Source organism: Microcaecilia unicolor, chromosome 4 (genome assembly GCF_901765095.1).
Source record: "Microcaecilia unicolor chromosome 4, aMicUni1.1, whole genome shotgun sequence".
NCBI classification, from domain to species: Eukaryota; Metazoa; Chordata; class Amphibia; order Gymnophiona; family Siphonopidae; genus Microcaecilia; species Microcaecilia unicolor.
Window position 1 is genome coordinate 103,157,769 of NC_044034.1, and position 17,586 is coordinate 103,175,354.

General features: G+C 44.3%; 1 protein-coding gene across 1 annotated transcript in view; it reads left to right on the forward strand.

The window, feature by feature from the left end:
* Positions 1-17,586, forward strand: part of ELF1 (E74 like ETS transcription factor 1) — a 303,862-nt gene that overhangs the window by 256,639 nt on the left and 29,637 nt on the right. Inside the window, exons 6-7 of the mRNA XM_030200555.1 lie at positions 721-885; positions 16,146-16,229. Of these exons, the coding sequence (XP_030056415.1) occupies positions 721-885; positions 16,146-16,229 (249 nt within the window). The remainder of the gene's footprint in view (positions 1-720; positions 886-16,145; positions 16,230-17,586) is intronic.

Consider the following 17,586-nt stretch of genomic DNA (forward strand, 5'->3'; position numbering starts at 1 on the left):
GGATTTGCCCGGCCTTTCTTCCGACCTATCACTGACTGTATCTGGAATTTTCTGCCTTTTGATCTGTCTCCCTCCATGCGAGGGCCTTCTGTGGACCCAAGTCCTTCTGGCCACCCGAACCCAAGGGCTCAACTCTTAGGGAACAGCGGTTGGTCCAGATGAAGAACCCTGGGTCCCTTTACCAGTTATCCTCTCCTCAGTACTCAGGCACACCCTTTTTCTCCAAACCTGACACAGGTAGTGTTTATCATACAATCCCTTTTTCTTTCCCATTTGTTGATTCACTGTAATATTTAAAAAAAAAAACCCACAAAAGTTTAGATGAGAAGAAATATTACTTCTCCTTTTAGAAAACTCGGGGCTGTTTTCCTCTACCATAGTGAGCATCCAGTGGTAGCCCAGAATGCTGTCGTCTTGGCTAGTTGCCAAGCAGCGTCCCCAGCCCTAGCCAAGTCAAAGAACAGGATCAGAAATCAACCCTTCGCTCCCATATGGGCAGTGTGTAGCCTGGCCACTGAGCCAACTGGCTGTCCTGCTTTATCTTTTCAGAAGAGCGCACACAATGTTAAATTGGTTTGTATATTTGTAACATCAACAGTGAAAGTGAAGCATTAATTATGTTTATCCTGACAAGTTTTTCTGTCTAAGAGGAATATATGAAAGGCTCATTATGACAGCAGTCTAAAGGCGATTGTTGTATATTCTGTTTTTCTTTCTTAGCCACCATGTTTGGTGCTTCTGAAGATGACTTGATGATGGCTCCTATCACACATGTATCAGTCACAGTGGATGGGATCCCTGAGGTGATGGAAATTCAGCATCTTCAAGACACTTGTGAGGAATTGCCAGGAATTCTGATGCCAGAGCGATCCAAGAGAAAGAAAGGTGAGAAGATACTAGGAAAAATATGCTTTACCAACTCTCTAATTGCACATTTTGGCGGTTTGGACAGGAATTCAGATGTCACTGTCCTGCTGATTGCATGACTGTAAACCTGCCCTGTGCTTTACTTTATACAACTAAAATTGGATTACAACAAAAATAATGTTATTGCTGTTAGAAGAATATGGAAGTGATTTTTGAAGGGTTAGGTACCATTTACACACAAAAAACTGATTTGTGACTTTGGGGTATCTGGTTGGATCTTTTCTCTAATTTTCCCCCTTTTTTAAAATTTCTTCTTAAGCTGCTTTTTCCATTTTCTGATTTCTGCTCTATGGTATAGCAGCTGTGGGTGTGGGTTGGATGATTAAGGAATTCCTTTTTAAGGTGGAGTATTTTCTTGAATGATGCGGGAAGTGTGTATTGCCTTTGATGTAAGTATCTCCTTCCAGTCATTGTTCATGCTGTTTGTGGGGATATGTAACTGTTATTTCTCGTCCCTACTTGCATGTGGAGAGCTCCAAGTAATGCCGCTCTATTTCATATGTTTTCATAAAATGTCTGCTTCTGCTCCGTGTCTTTGAGTATATATATTATAAAGTGCTCCACGTGCAGCTAGCCTTTTAAAAAATGGCACGAGCTGATGTTACAATTAAGTGAACTGGATGGTCACCTAGCATGCCAACCTTTGGAGGAGAGGCAGCAGTAACTGCCTCCCAAAAAGATGAACATGGGAAAATCCACTGCTTATTCCTGGGATAAGCTGCATAAAATCTGTTTTATTTTGGGGGGATCTTGCCAGGTGCTTGTGACCTGGATTATATGCAAAAGCAAATCCCACAGTCCTAAATAAAAATGACAGAATATCCTATATAGAACTAGGACTCTCTTTGTGAACATAAACCGAGGATAATAGCTGATACTCCAAACAAAATACTTTTTAGTATACACATTTATTGCTGCTACCAGGTACTTCTTAGCCAGGATCAGGTGACCCTCAGGGGGAGGAATGCTGGCTTCGGCCTAACCCCTGGTAAGCCTTTTCTTGGTTGAGAGGTGCCCAGCTCTCCCACCGGTTGCCTTCTCAGGTGCCGTGGAGGACTTGCAGCTCATCTGCATATCCTCGGAGCCTTCGCCAGAGTGACTCCCAGGTCCGTTCCGATCCACTCGGGGCCTCTGCTCAAGGTGCCGCGCGCCGTTAGGCGCGCGAAAGCTTTCCTTCTAATAAGTTCTGGGAGAAGAGGATATTTCTCTGGTAAGTGAACAAATTTTGCTTGTGCTTTCGGAACTTGAAGATTGGGGTTTAAAGGAGGAACTGTAAGTTAGTGATAGGCTGATATCCTTAATACTTTAGCAAGTTTTAAATTACGGAAAAACTCAAAAAACACTAAGATGGAGTCAGCAGTCCAGCAGCGAGAGGGGTGCTATCCAGTCTTTTGCATTGAGTGTCACATGTATGATTATCTCCCAATTGGTGAGGTGTCATATGTGTGTGCCCGATGCAAAGAGCTCCTAGCTCTCAGAGAACGTGTCCGTTCCCTTGAGGCTAGAGTAGCAGACTTGATGGAGCTGAGGGAGACAGAGAGGTACATAGAGGAGACCTACAGGGATGTTGTAGAGAAGTCCCACCTCCAGTCAGGTAGCCCCTGTGCTACCTTGGAGGAGGGAGGTCTCCTAGAAGGAGAGCATCACCCTGGTGAAGTAGGAAGTACTCCTGTAGCCAGGACCTGCCCACCAGGGGATGTATTATCCTTTCGCACCGAGGATATATCTCCAAATGTTGCCCGGGAGGGAAAGGTTAGGACAGCTGTTGTACTTGGTGATTCGATCATTAGGCATATAGATAGCTGGGTGGCTGGTGGACGTGAGGATCGCCTGGTGACTTGCCTGCCTGGTGCGAAGGTGGCGGACCTCACGTGTCACCTAGATAGGATTCTAGATAGTGCTGGGGAGGAGTCCGCTGTCTTGGTACATGTGGGTACCAATGACATAGGAAAATGTGGGAGAGAGGTTCTGGAAGCAAAATTTAGGCTCTTAGGTAGAAAGCTGAAATCCAGATCCTCCAGGGTAGCATTTTCTGAAATGCTACCTGTGCCACGCGCAGGGCCCAAGAGACAGGCAGAGCTCCAGAGTCTCAATGCGTGGATGAGACGATGGTGCAGGGAGGAGGGCTTTAGATTTGTTAGGAACTGGGCAACATTCTGGGGAAGGGGGAGCCTATTCCGAAAGGATGGGCTCCATCTTAACCAGAGTGGGACCAGGCTGCTGGCATCGGCGTTTAAGAAGGAGATAGAGCAGCTTTTAAACTAGAAATGGGGGGAAGGCCGACAGTCGCTCAAAAGAGCATGGTTCGGGATAAGGTATCTTTCAAAGATATCACCATAACAGGGAAGATAGAGTATCCTGATAGTGAGGTTGCAAAAGAGATTGTAGTAGATCGGGTATCTTTAAATAACAATAAAAATCAGACAAAGATTGCCAATTAATACTGTCAAGTACTAAGCATGATGTACTTAGGAACAACAAACATAGTTTGAAATGTCTATATGCGAATGCCAGGAGCCTAAGAAATAAGATGGGGGAGTTAGAATATATTGCACTAAATGAAAAATTAGATATAATAGGCATCTCTGAGACCTGGTGGAAGGAGGATAACCAGTGGGACACTGTCATACCGGGGTACAAATTATATCGTAGTGATAGGGTGAATCGGATTGGTGGAGGGGTAGCATTGTATATTAACGAGAGCCTTGAATCAAATAGATTGAAAATTCTGCAGGAAGCAAAACACTCCTTGGAATCACTGTGGATTGAAATTCCATGTGCAAAGGGGAAAAGGATAGTGATAGGAGTGTACTACCGTCCGCCTGGCCAGGACGAACAGACGGATGCGGAAATGTTAAAGGAAATCAGGGACGCAAACAAACTGGGCAACACAATAATAATGGGGGATTTCAATTACCCGCATATAGACTGGGGTAATGTAACATCTGTACACGCAAGGGACATAAGATTTCTTGATGAAATCAAGGACAGCTTCATGGAACAGCTAGTTCAGGAGCCGACAAGAGAAGGAAAAATACTAGACTTAGTCCTTAGTGGTGCTCATGATCTAGTGCAGGGGGTAACGATACGAGGGCCGCTTGATAACAGTGATCATAATATGATCGGTTTTGATATTGGCATTGAAGGAAGTGAAACTAGGAAATCAAGTACGCTAGCGTTTAACTATAGAAGGGTGATTACGACAAAATGAGAAAAATGGTGAAAAAAAGACTGAAAGGAGCAGCTCGCAGAGTAAAAAACTTGCATCAGGCGTGGATGCTGTTTAAAAACACCATCCTGGAGGTTCAGGACAAATATATTCCACGTATTAGAAAAAAGGGAAAAAAGACTAAACGTCAGCCGGCGTGGCTAAACAGTAAGATAAAGGAAATCATTAGAGCCAAAAAACAATCCTTCAGAAAGTGGAGAAGAGAACCAACTGAAAGTAACAGGATAGATCATAAGGAATGCCAAGCCAAATGCAAAGCGGAGATAAGGAGGGCAAAAAAGGACTTTGAGAAGAAATTAGCGTTGGAAGCAAAAATACATAGTAAAAACTTTTTTAGATACATTAAAAGCAGGAAACCGGCCAAAGAGTCGGTTGGGCCGCTGGACGAAAATGGTGTTAAAGGGGCGATCAAGGAGGACAAAGCCATAGCGGAGAAATTAAATGAATTCTTTGCTTCGGTCTTCACCGAGGAGGATTTGGGGGGGACACCGGTGCCGGAAAGAATATTGAAGCGGGGGAGTCGGAGAAACTAAACAAATTCTCTGTAACCTTGGAGGATGTAATGGGTCAGTTCAGCAAGCTGAAGAGTAGTAAATCACCGGGACCTGATGGTATTCATCCCAGAGTATTAATAGAACTAAAAAATGAACTTGCGGAGCTACTGTTAGAAATATGCAATCTGTCCCTAAAATCGAGTGTAATACCGGAAGACTGGAGGGTAGCCAATGTTACTCCGATTTTTAAGAAAGGTTCCAGAGGAGATCCGGGAAATTATAGACCGGTGAGTCTGACGTCGGTGCCGGGCAAGATGGTGGAGGCTATTATTAAGAATAAAATTGCAGAGCATATACAAAAACATGGACTGATGAGACAAAGTCAGCACGGATTTAGTGAAGGGAAGTCTTGCCTCACCAATCTAATGCATTTTTTTGAGGGGGTAAGCAAACATGTGGACAATGGGGAGCCGGTTGATATTGTATATCTGGATTTTCAGAAGGCGTTTGACAAAGTGCCGCACGAAAGACTCCTGAAGAAATTGCAGAGTCATGGAATCGGAGGTAGGGTATTATTATGGATTAAGAACTGGTTGAAAGATAGGAAGCAGAGAGTAGGATTGCGTGGCCAGTATTCTCAGTGGAGGAGGGTAGTTAGTGGGGTCCCGCAGGGGTCTGTGCTGGGTCCGTTGCTTTTTAATGTATTTATAAATGACCTAGAGATGGGAATAACTAGTGAGGTAATTAAATTCGCCGATGACACAAAATTATTCAGGGTCGTCAAGTCGCAGGAGGAATGTGAACGATTACAGGAGGACCTTGCGAGACTGGGAGAATGGGCGTGCAAGTGGCAGATGAAGTTCAATGTTGACAAGTGCAAAGTGATGCATGTGGGTAAGAGGAACCCGAATTATAGCTACGTCTTGCAAGGTTCCGCGTTAGGAGTTACGGATCAAGAAAGGGATCTGGGTGTCGTCGTCGATGATACGCTGAAACCTTCTGCTCAGTGTGCTGCTGCGGCTAGGAAAGCGAATAGAATGTTGGGTGTTATTAAGAAGGGTATGGAGTCCAGGTGTGCGGATGTTATAATGCCGTTGTATCGCTCCATGGTGCGACCGCACCTGGAGTATTGTGTTCAGTACTGGTCTCCGTATCTCAAAAAAGATATAGTAGAATTGGAAAAGGTACAGCGAAGGGCGACGAAAATGATAGTGGGGATGGGACGACTTTCCTATGAAGAGAGGCTGAGAAGGCTAGGGCTTTTCAGCTTGGAGAAGAGACGGCTGAGGGGAGATATGATAGAAGTGTATAAAATAATGAGTGGAATGGATCGGGTGGATGTGAAGCGACTGTTCACGCTATCCAAAAATACTAGGACTAGAGGGCATGAGTTGAAGCTACAGTGTGGTAAATTTAAAACGAATCGGAGAAAATTTTTCTTCACCCAACGTGTAATTAGACTCTGGAATTCATTGCCGGAGAACGTGGTACGGGCGGTTAGCTTGACGGAGTTTAAAAAGGGGTTAGATAGATTCCTAAAGGACAAGTCCATAGACCGCTATTAAATGGACTGGAAAAATTCCTCATTTTTAGGTATAACTTGTCTGGAATGTTTTTACGTTTGGGGAGCGTGCCAGGTGCCCTTGACCTGGATTGGCCACTGTCGGTGACAGGATGCTGGGCTAGATGGACCTTTGGTCTTTCCTCATAGGCCTACTTATGGTGCTGCTACCAGGTACTTCTTAGCCAGGATCAGGTGACCCTCAGGGGGAGGAATGCTGGCTTCGGCCTAACCCCTGGTAAGCCTTTTCTTGGTTGAGAGGTGCCCAGCTCTCCCACCGGTTGCCTTCTCAGGTGCCGTGGAGGACTTGCAGCTCATCTGCATATCCTCGGAGCCTTCGCCAGAGTGACTCCCAGGTCCGTTCCGATCCACTCGGGGCCTCTGCTCAAGGTGCCGCGCGCCGTTAGGCGCGCGAAAGCTTTCCTTCTAATAAGTTCTGGGAGAAGAGGATATTTCTCTGGTAAGTGAACAAATTTTGCTTGTGCTTTCGGAACTTGAAGATTGGGGTTTAAAGGAGGAACTGTAAGTTAGTGATAGGCTGATATCCTTAATACTTTAGCAAGTTTTAAATTACGGAAAAACTCAAAAAACACTAAGATGGAGTCAGCAGTCCAGCAGCGAGAGGGGTGCTATCCAGTCTTTTGCATTGAGTGTCACATGTATGATTATCTCCCAATTGGTGAGGTGTCATATGTGTGTGCCCGATGCAAAGAGCTCCTAGCTCTCAGAGAACGTGTCCGTTCCCTTGAGGCTAGAGTAGCAGACTTGATGGAGCTGAGGGAGACAGAGAGGTACATAGAGGAGACCTACAGGGATGTTGTAGAGAAGTCCCACCTCCAGTCAGGTAGCCCCTGTGCTACCTTGGAGGAGGGAGGTCTCCTAGAAGGAGAGCATCACCCTGGTGAAGTAGGAAGTACTCCTGTAGCCAGGACCTGCCCACCAGGGGATGTATTATCCTTTCGCACCGAGGATATATCTCCAAATGTTGCCCGGGAGGGAAAGGTTAGGACAGCTGTTGTACTTGGTGATTCGATCATTAGGCATATAGAGAGCTGGGTGGCTGGTGGACGTGAGGATCGCCTGGTGACTTGCCTGCCTGGTGCGAAGGTGGCGGACCTCACGTGTCACCTAGATAGGATTCTAGATAGTGCTGGGGAGGAGTCCGCTGTCTTGGTACATGTGGGTACCAATGACATAGGAAAATGTGGGAGAGAGGTTCTGGAAGCAAAATTTAGGCTCTTAGGTAGAAAGCTGAAATCCAGATCCTCCAGGGTAGCATTTTCTGAAATGCTACCTGTGCCAAGCGCAGGGCCCAAGAGACAGGCAGAGCTCCAGAGTCTCAATGCGTGGATGAGACGATGGTGCAGGGAGGAGGGCTTTAGATTTGTTAGGAACTGGGCAACATTCTGGGGAAGGGGGAGCCTATTCCGAAAGGATGGGCTCCATCTTAACCAGAGTGGGACCAGGCTGCTGGCATCGGCGTTTAAGAAGGAGATAGAGCAGCTTTTAAACTAGAAATGGGGGGAAGGCCGACAGTCGCTCAAAAGAGCATGGTTCGGGATAAGGTATCTTTCAAAGATATCACCATAACAGGGAAGATAGAGTATCCTGATAGTGAGGTTGCAAAAGAGATTGTAGTAGATCGGGTATCTTTAAATAACAATAAAAATCAGACAAAGATTGCCAATTAATACTGTCAAGTACTAAGCATGATGTACTTAGGAACAACAAACATAGTTTGAAATGTCTATATGCGAATGCCAGGAGCCTAAGAAATAAGATGGGGGAGTTAGAATATATTGCACTAAATGAAAAATTAGATATAATAGGCATCTCTGAGACCTGGTGGAAGGAGGATAACCAGTGGGACACTGTCATACCGGGGTACAAATTATATCGTAGTGATAGGGTGAATCGGATTGGTGGAGGGGTAGCATTGTATATTAACGAGAGCCTTGAATCAAATAGATTGAAAATTCTGCAGGAAGCAAAACACTCCTTGGAATCACTGTGGATTGAAATTCCATGTGCAAAGGGGAAAAGGATAGTGATAGGAGTGTACTACCGTCCGCCTGGCCAGGACGAACAGACGGATGCGGAAATGTTAAAGGAAATCAGGGACGCAAACAAACTGGGCAACACAATAATAATGGGGGATTTCAATTACCCGCATATAGACTGGGGTAATGTAACATCTGTACACGCAAGGGACATAAGATTTCTTGATGAAATCAAGGACAGCTTCATGGAACAGCTAGTTCAGGAGCCGACAAGAGAAGGAAAAATACTAGACTTAGTCCTTAGTGGTGCTCATGATCTAGTGCAGGGGGTAACGATACGAGGGCCGCTTGATAACAGTGATCATAATATGATCGGTTTTGATATTGGCATTGAAGGAAGTGAAACTAGGAAATCAAGTACGCTAGCGTTTAACTATAGAAAGGGTGATTACGACAAAATGAGAAAAATGGTGAAAAAAAGACTGAAAGGAGCAGCTCGCAGAGTAAAAAACTTGCATCAGGCGTGGATGCTGTTTAAAAACACCATCCTGGAGGTTCAGGACAAATATATTCCACGTATTAGAAAAAAGGGAAAAAAGACTAAACGTCAGCCGGCGTGGCTAAACAGTAAGATAAAGGAAATCATTAGAGCCAAAAAACAATCCTTCAGAAAGTGGAGAAGAGAACCAACTGAAAGTAACAGGATAGATCATAAGGAATGCCAAGCCAAATGCAAAGCGGAGATAAGGAGGGCAAAAAAGGACTTTGAGAAGAAATTAGCGTTGGAAGCAAAAATACATAGTAAAAACTTTTTTAGATACATTAAAAGCAGGAAACCGGCCAAAGAGTCGGTTGGGCCGCTGGACGAAAATGGTGTTAAAGGGGCGATCAAGGAGGACAAAGCCATAGCGGAGAAATTAAATGAATTCTTTGCTTCGGTCTTCACCGAGGAGGATTTGGGGGGGACACCGGTGCCGGAAAGAATATTTGAAGCGGGGGAGTCGGAGAAACTAAACAAATTCTCTGTAACCTTGGAGGATGTAATGGGTCAGTTCAGCAAGCTGAAGAGTAGTAAATCACCGGGACCTGATGGTATTCATCCCAGAGTATTAATAGAACTAAAAAATGAACTTGCGGAGCTACTGTTAGAAATATGCAATCTGTCCCTAAAATCGAGTGTAATACCGGAAGACTGGAGGGTAGCCAATGTTACTCCGATTTTTAAGAAAGGTTCCAGAGGAGATCCGGGAAATTATAGACCGGTGAGTCTGACGTCGGTGCCGGGCAAGATGGTGGAGGCTATTATTAAGAATAAAATTGCAGAGCATATACAAAAACATGGACTGATGAGACAAAGTCAGCACGGATTTAGTGAAGGGAAGTCTTGCCTCACCAATCTAATGCATTTTTTTGAGGGGGTAAGCAAACATGTGGACAATGGGGAGCCGGTTGATATTGTATATCTGGATTTTCAGAAGGCGTTTGACAAAGTGCCGCACGAAAGACTCCTGAAGAAATTGCAGAGTCATGGAATCGGAGGTAGGGTATTATTATGGATTAAGAACTGGTTGAAAGATAGGAAGCAGAGAGTAGGATTGCGTGGCCAGTATTCTCAGTGGAGGAGGGTAGTTAGTGGGGTCCCGCAGGGGTCTGTGCTGGGTCCGTTGCTTTTTAATGTATTTATAAATGACCTAGAGATGGGAATAACTAGTGAGGTAATTAAATTCGCCGATGACACAAAATTATTCAGGGTCGTCAAGTCGCAGGAGGAATGTGAACGATTACAGGAGGACCTTGCGAGACTGGGAGAATGGGCGTGCAAGTGGCAGATGAAGTTCAATGTTGACAAGTGCAAAGTGATGCATGTGGGTAAGAGGAACCCGAATTATAGCTACGTCTTGCAAGGTTCCGCGTTAGGAGTTACGGATCAAGAAAGGGATCTGGGTGTCGTCGTCGATGATACGCTGAAACCTTCTGCTCAGTGTGCTGCTGCGGCTAGGAAAGCGAATAGAATGTTGGGTGTTATTAAGAAGGGTATGGAGTCCAGGTGTGCGGATGTTATAATGCCGTTGTATCGCTCCATGGTGCGACCGCACCTGGAGTATTGTGTTCAGTACTGGTCTCCGTATCTCAAAAAAGATATAGTAGAATTGGAAAAGGTACAGCGAAGGGCGACGAAAATGATAGTGGGGATGGGACGACTTTCCTATGAAGAGAGGCTGAGAAGGCTAGGGCTTTTCAGCTTGGAGAAGAGACGGCTGAGGGGAGATATGATAGAAGTGTATAAAATAATGAGTGGAATGGATCGGGTGGATGTGAAGCGACTGTTCACGCTATCCAAAAATACTAGGACTAGAGGGCATGAGTTGAAGCTACAGTGTGGTAAATTTAAAACGAATCGGAGAAAATTTTTCTTCACCCAACGTGTAATTAGACTCTGGAATTCATTGCCGGAGAACGTGGTACGGGCGGTTAGCTTGACGGAGTTTAAAAAGGGGTTAGATAGATTCCTAAAGGACAAGTCCATAGACCGCTATTAAATGGACTGGAAAAATTCCTCATTTTTAGGTATAACTTGTCTGGAATGTTTTTACGTTTGGGGAGCGTGCCAGGTGCCCTTGACCTGGATTGGCCACTGTCGGTGACAGGATGCTGGGCTAGATGGACCTTTGGTCTTTCCCAGTATGGCACTACTTATGTACTTATGTACTTATGTACTTATTATTACTCAATGGTGAAAGAGTGCCCTCAGAAACAACCACTTATTTAAAGGCAATATAATTTCTTTTGCCAAGGTGGCATAGCACCTCTTTCATTGGGCCACTCTTGTGCATAAATATATATATGTGCTATTTCCTCAGTTGATAGTGCTATAACAAAACATTGTGCTAGATCAAAAAAACATGTACTTATCTTAAAACGTTTTTTGGTTTTTTTTAGAATTTTTTGAGTCCAATCAGTCACTCTTCCAGACTGAATAAAAGGCTTTCCCTGAAAACGCCCGACTCCGCGGGTTTTAAGAATCTTTCTTCAGGGACTCTGGTTAAAGCCGTAAGACACTTGGGTAGCAGCCATTCTCTCACGGCTGCATGTGTAGCGACTTCTGTTAGATGCATTCACACCTAGATTAGACACTGTTGGGAACAGGATACTTAGCCTGATGGTCTTTCAGTCTGTCCAGCTATGATGATATTTGCATACTTATGTACTTAAGTGTTGGGTATGTCAAAAGCAGTGTATCATGCCAAAAGTCAAGACACAAATTAAGTGATAAAGGTGATCCTGGAGATTTTTTATTTACTATTATATGTGTGCATTGGGGTCCAACACAGCAGTGTTTCAGCATACACCTCGATCGGGGGAACGTGTGCATTCAGTATAAACTCGTGTTAGATTAAATGGGAATTCACTACAGTGTGTCTATTTGTATCCCTTTAATGATTTTGTTAAAGACCTTTAAGCTGAGACAGCTTCTGCTTACAAACCATCAGAGCCAGGTAACACTTAAAAGGAAAAAGTTCTTCAACAGTTGTGCCGTTTCATCTCCATAGGTCCATATTTTATCAGTTTTTATATTAATCTTAAAGAATATTTATTCTCCTTTTTTAATAGTTTTGTGTATCATAACAAAAAAAGAAAAAAAACAGCAGTGGGCCTCAAGGGTGGAACAATTTTATTAAAAGACCCGACACAGGCCGTGTTCCAGCAAAATGCCTGCGTCAGGGGTCTACAATACAAACACATAAAATATATCTTTAAAAGAAAAAACTAAATTATTATTGTACTGAAAACTAATCGTAAAGAATAAGGAATACATGAAAATGTAAAATAACTTATGAATAATGAAATTAATAACATCATTCATGCATCAGTGTACACTATATCTAATTACTACACTCCATCTGGAAAAATAAAACAAATGGCACCTGGTCTGGGTTATAGAAAGATAGATATATTAGTATAGCAAAGCAATAAGGAAAATGTAGCAGCAAGACTTACCAGTACAGGGCAGAACAGTAAGGTAATAATATCAGTGCAACTAATAATTATTCCTGAGACATAACTACCGGTGATACCCTAAGACCATATTCCAAAATTTCCTGCCTCAATTGAAACTTGGAAATGCTGTGTATCTCATCCCGACTGTAGGAAGGATAACTGACCTAACCCTGTAGGCTGCCTGGGAAAAGTCATTTGGTTTCTTCTGTGTGGCAGGTCTCTCCTTTCCCTTTCAGACTCCAAGCTGAAGCTATCATCAATAAAGCTGGAATGCTCACAGCTCTTCTCTGGAACTATCTTAGTTAAAGCTAAGATGCTACCCAGTACTGGTTCTTACTCAGTATGGCACACATTCTTAGTTCAGTTCCTTTATGAGCACTGAGGGCTTTAGCCCCTCTGTAGTACTCAGAAGGGGCTACATGTTGTCTAGTGAAATAACACCCATTAGAGAAAAGTGTCTGTATCCTAGGCTAACAGGTTAACTGCTTATGTAGTTTTTGTGTCTTAACTCCTTGAGTAGCCTCCCCCCCCCCCCCCCCCCCCCCCCCCGCCGTCAGTCAGTGTCCCTCATATAGTGCACATCGTATCACACGTGGAACAGTTCTCTGATTGGAAGTGCTGGGTAGACAAAAACTACTGTCATGAAGTGTGCCCATGGACAGTGGATGGTAAAGCTTTGGTCCACTAGTATCATTGAGCTAATCAGATGGTATTTGTTATTAGCCTGGTACATGAATGCCTATGCAGGTGATATAATGAGGCCCCGGCCTTGATGATAGTCCTCCTTATCAGAGCTACCAATGTCGGTGTAAATCGCATTTCTACAGCTTCACACCAGAGAGAGAAGATGCAGATGTCCCTTGGAATGTCATTGCGGTAACGGATTTAACACACGCTAAATGCCGCGCAGCTCTATGGGCTGCAGGGCACTTAACACACACTGATAAAAAGGAAGGAGGGGAAGAGGGTTATTATTAAAAGGAACATCTCAAGCAAACGTTTGCAGAAAAGATTCAAAGAAAAGTAAGAGCACAAGTTATAAAGAGGAATGGTGGTTTGACTCTCAAGCAATAAGTGAAACAGAGGCACTCTGCAGAGCAAACCGCAACAAACCATACCTTACCAAGATAAGTGTCCTCAATTTGTCATGTTCATGATAATATAGAAAGAAAGAAGAGAGAAAAAAAGAATGAAATATAAAACAATTGCTATATCTTACACAATAAAGGGAGGTTTTTAAGACTAATGAGGAAGCTCGCTCAGCGTCTATATTGGAAATAATACCATTGAGAGCTGAGCATCTGAAGTCTTTTCCTTCATTAGTACTATAGATTATTTATATAGGGAATTGGTCTGCTTGCTTGTTACAGTTTTCTTACTAGCAGTTTGGAGCTGAGTAGTATTTAATTATATATTGGATTGTAAAAGAACCTTAACCTTCTATCTGAAATGGGATAAAATTTGTAGAAAGTTCAACCAGCTTTGCTGCATTTGACCCTACAAATGGGAATGACTGAGGTTAAGTGCACACTGTTTCGTTAGCTAGCAGATTGCATCTCCTTCACTTAGACCTAGGCGGGCTTGACCCTGGAGGGGCATGTTAAGTTGGTGTTGATGGCTCACATGAAGTTGGCCTCCATGGAGGAGATCTGCAAGGCTATGATATGAAACAGTTGGGCAGCCATGAGCAACGTGCAGGTAAAAGCCTCTCCTGCCCGCTTAAATCGTTCTGAATATTGGGCAGTATATGCATGAAAACCCATTACAGATGAGGGAGACTTTTAGGTCCTCCTTATAAATACTTAATTCATCAAACAGGCCCATTTAACACTTAATGGTCAAGGCAACATGGTTTCACTAGAGGTTAGATAAATCTGATTAATTTGTTTTAAATGATTGCAGATAGATGACTAATAAATAAACTGAGTGCTCTTGAGCCCTAAACTTGACTGGGGTAGGAACTGGTTCAGTGGAAGGCAACAGAGTGTAGTGGTAAATTGAGGTCATTCTGAGGAAGGGAATGTTAGCAGTGGTGTGCTGCAAGGTTTGGTTATTAGTCCAGTTTTTTAACATTTTTGTAAGTGAAATTCCTGAAGGGCTGTCTGGTAAGGTTTGCCTCTGCGGATTATACCAAAATCTACAATAGGGTAGACACCTTGAATGGTGTGGACAACATGAGGGAGGACCTAGCAAAGTTTGAAGAACAGTTCAGAATTAGGCAGTTAAGATTTAATGCTAAACAATGTAGGGTCATACATTTGGGCTGCACAGTTTAGGGGATGAAGAACTTTTGTGCACGAAAGAAGAGCGGGACTTAGACATGATTGTATGTGCTTATAGCATACCAATGGCGGAGTGGTGAGTGCAATGCGCCCCGGGAGCAGGCAGCAAGGAGGTGCACAGAGCAGTTGTGCGGCTGTCTGCGCCGCAGATTCCCTGCCCCCTCTGACGTTACTTCCTGTTCCGGGGCAGGGGACCAGTGGCGCCGACAGCCATGCAACTGCTCCATGCACCCCCAGGTGGTGAGGATGATGCGCTTCGAGGGGGAGGTGGGTGATGCACTTCAGGAGGGGGGGGAAATAGCATCAGGCATAGCATCGGGAAGGGGCATATCGGCGACCCGCCCTGGGTGGCAGGCAACCTAGGTACACTACTGATATGTGATGATCTTAAAGTGGCCAAACAGGTGGAAAAGGCAATGGCGAAAGCTAAAAGGATGCTTGGTTGCATATCAAGGAGGTGATGTCTCTGTTTAAGACTCTGGTGAGACCTCATTTAGATTAGTTTATACAGTTCTGGAGATTGCACCTTCAAAAAGATATTCATGGAATAAAGTCGGCCCAGAGGACGGCTACTAAAATGGTCAGTGGTCTTCATCATAAAGCATATGGGGACAGACTTAAAATCTCAATATGTATACTTTGGAAGAAAGAGGGGAGATATGATAGAGATGTTTAAATACATCCATGGCATAAATGCATAGGAGGTGAGTCTCTTTCAATTGAAAGGAAGCTCTAGAACAAGGGGGGCATAGGATGAAGTTGAAAGGGGATAGACTCAGAAAGAAATACTTCTTCACGGAAAGGGTGGTGAATTTGTGGAATGACCTTCCAGTGGAAGTGGTAGAGACAAAAACAGTATCTGAATTCAAGAGAGCTTGGGACAAGTACATAGGATCTCTAAGGGAGTGATGGGGAGAGTAGATAGCATGGATGGGCAGACTGACTAGGTCAGATGGTGTTTATCTGCCTTCATTTTTCTATGTTTATTTTTTTCTATGTATTGCTCTATCTCTGTCACCCCATCTAGCACTGCCCCTATTTTCTCTGTAATCGTCTTGCTCCATTTTTCTCTTCCTCTCTCCATCCATGATCTAGCATTATCCCCCCTCTCTCACACACAATTTCCTTACACCTTCAGCTGTGCAGCACCTTTTAGCTCTCTTCCTCTCATTTTCACCTCTTCCGGGCCTGAGCTAGCAAACAAGAAGCTGAAATGCAGGACCGCAACTCTGCATGCGCTGCTGCTTCCTCTGCTGGTCCCACCTCCTCTGATGTAAACTTTGGGGACCAGCAAAGCAAGCAGTGGTTGGCACATGGAGAGCATTTTAGCTCCTTGTTTGCTAGCGCAGACCTGGCAGAGGTGGAAACGGAAGGAAGAGAGCCAAAAGGTGCTGCACAGCAGCAGCAGGATAGTGTAGGGGGAGGGGAGGCACAATGCAATATCATTAAAGCAGCGGTGAGGTGGGCAGGAAAAGTTGCAGTTGGGATTAGGGAGACTTAGCTTTCCCAAGCCTCTTTTATGGGGCGCCTATGGAAAAAGGTGTCGGCAAAATCTAAATAAAAATAAATGTTTATTCTAAGATGTTAGAGGCTACTATTGCCATTTCATAATCTTTCATTGATAAATTTAAGTGATGTTTTGATTTGTTTTAGGGAGAAAACCAAGAAATACTCGCCCTGAATCACCTACATCAACGCCAAACATCTCAATGAAAAAGAGGAACAAAGATGGAAAAGGTAATGTATAAAATTTAATAGACGTCAGTAAGTCAACTTTCCTGATTTACCATATATACTCGACTACAAGTCAATCACATGCATCAGCTGAGGGCAATTTTAGACCTATAAATGGTCAAAAATCCTGTCACCCATGCATAAATTGATGCACCCCTCCAGCTGTCACCAGGGCCAGTAACTCTCTCTCCCTCCCTTTCATCTTCAGGGTCCAAAATTGCTCCCCATCTCCCTCTTTTCCCTCTGCCATCCCACGGGTTCATTGTCCCACCCAAGAGGAATTTGAGTCAGAGGGAGCGGGATGAGTCAGAGAGAGTGCTCTGGGACAGGCCACAAGCAGCCTTGCAGGATTGCTGCACTGCCGCGACTCTATAGAAGCTACTTTTGAAGGTACGCAGGAAGGGCAGTGGGATTGATACACTGAACCCGCGAGCTGGTAGAGGGATAGAGGGAACAATTTTGGACCCCATAGGTGGAAAAGGAGGGAGAGAGAGGTTCTGGCCCAGGATCGTGCTGTTGACAGGATCGGGGAGGGGGGGGGGGGGGGAGGGAGGGAGAGGTGCTAAATTTTGTCAGACTCAGAGATAAGATTACCCTGTTTTTTATAAAGGGATTTTTTTTTAGCCAAAATTTCTCAACTTAGTTTAGTATATATGGTATTTATACAGCCAGTAGAAGGCATTTCTCTTCCAAGAGTGGTGTCTTATGAGGCTTTGGAATGATTAGGATAATGATGCAAAACTGAGCTCGTCTGTGCTTCTAAAAATTAGACAGGCATCCCTCTGACTGGAAATGCTTTACTAATTTATATACTTATAAAGCAGTAATCACATTTTGAATTTGGCTTGCCCAACTCATTGACTTTGGAGTAGTTGTAAATTTGCGTGTGAGCGTTTGTGCACTGTTAGCGCTGGATCTGGATGCCTTTTCTATAAAGGCATATAAACACCTTTTGCTGCTTTTATAGAATAAGTAGGTTTTTGACATTTCTCGTAAGCAGCGTGTTACACGATCAAGTCATATAAAGACTCTAAGGGCCCTGTTTACTAAGACTCATTAGTGTTTGGTCAGCATGAAGAGTCTGAGGCAGACTTAGGGGGTTGATCCTGATACAGCCAGAGTCGCTGAGAGACTGAGCCAGGCCCAGGGCAGGGCCACAGGGACAGGGCTGCCCCCCCCCCTCACGATCGCCACCGCTGCCACCCCCCCCCCCCCCCCCCCGGATCACCACAACTGCAATGCAAATAGCTTGGCTGGTGGATCCCGAGGCCCTACCAGCAGAAGAGGTCTTCCTCCAGCACTGCTCTTCACTCTGCCCATTGCCTGCCCCTGTGGCTGCTTTTTCTCTCAGCACATGCTC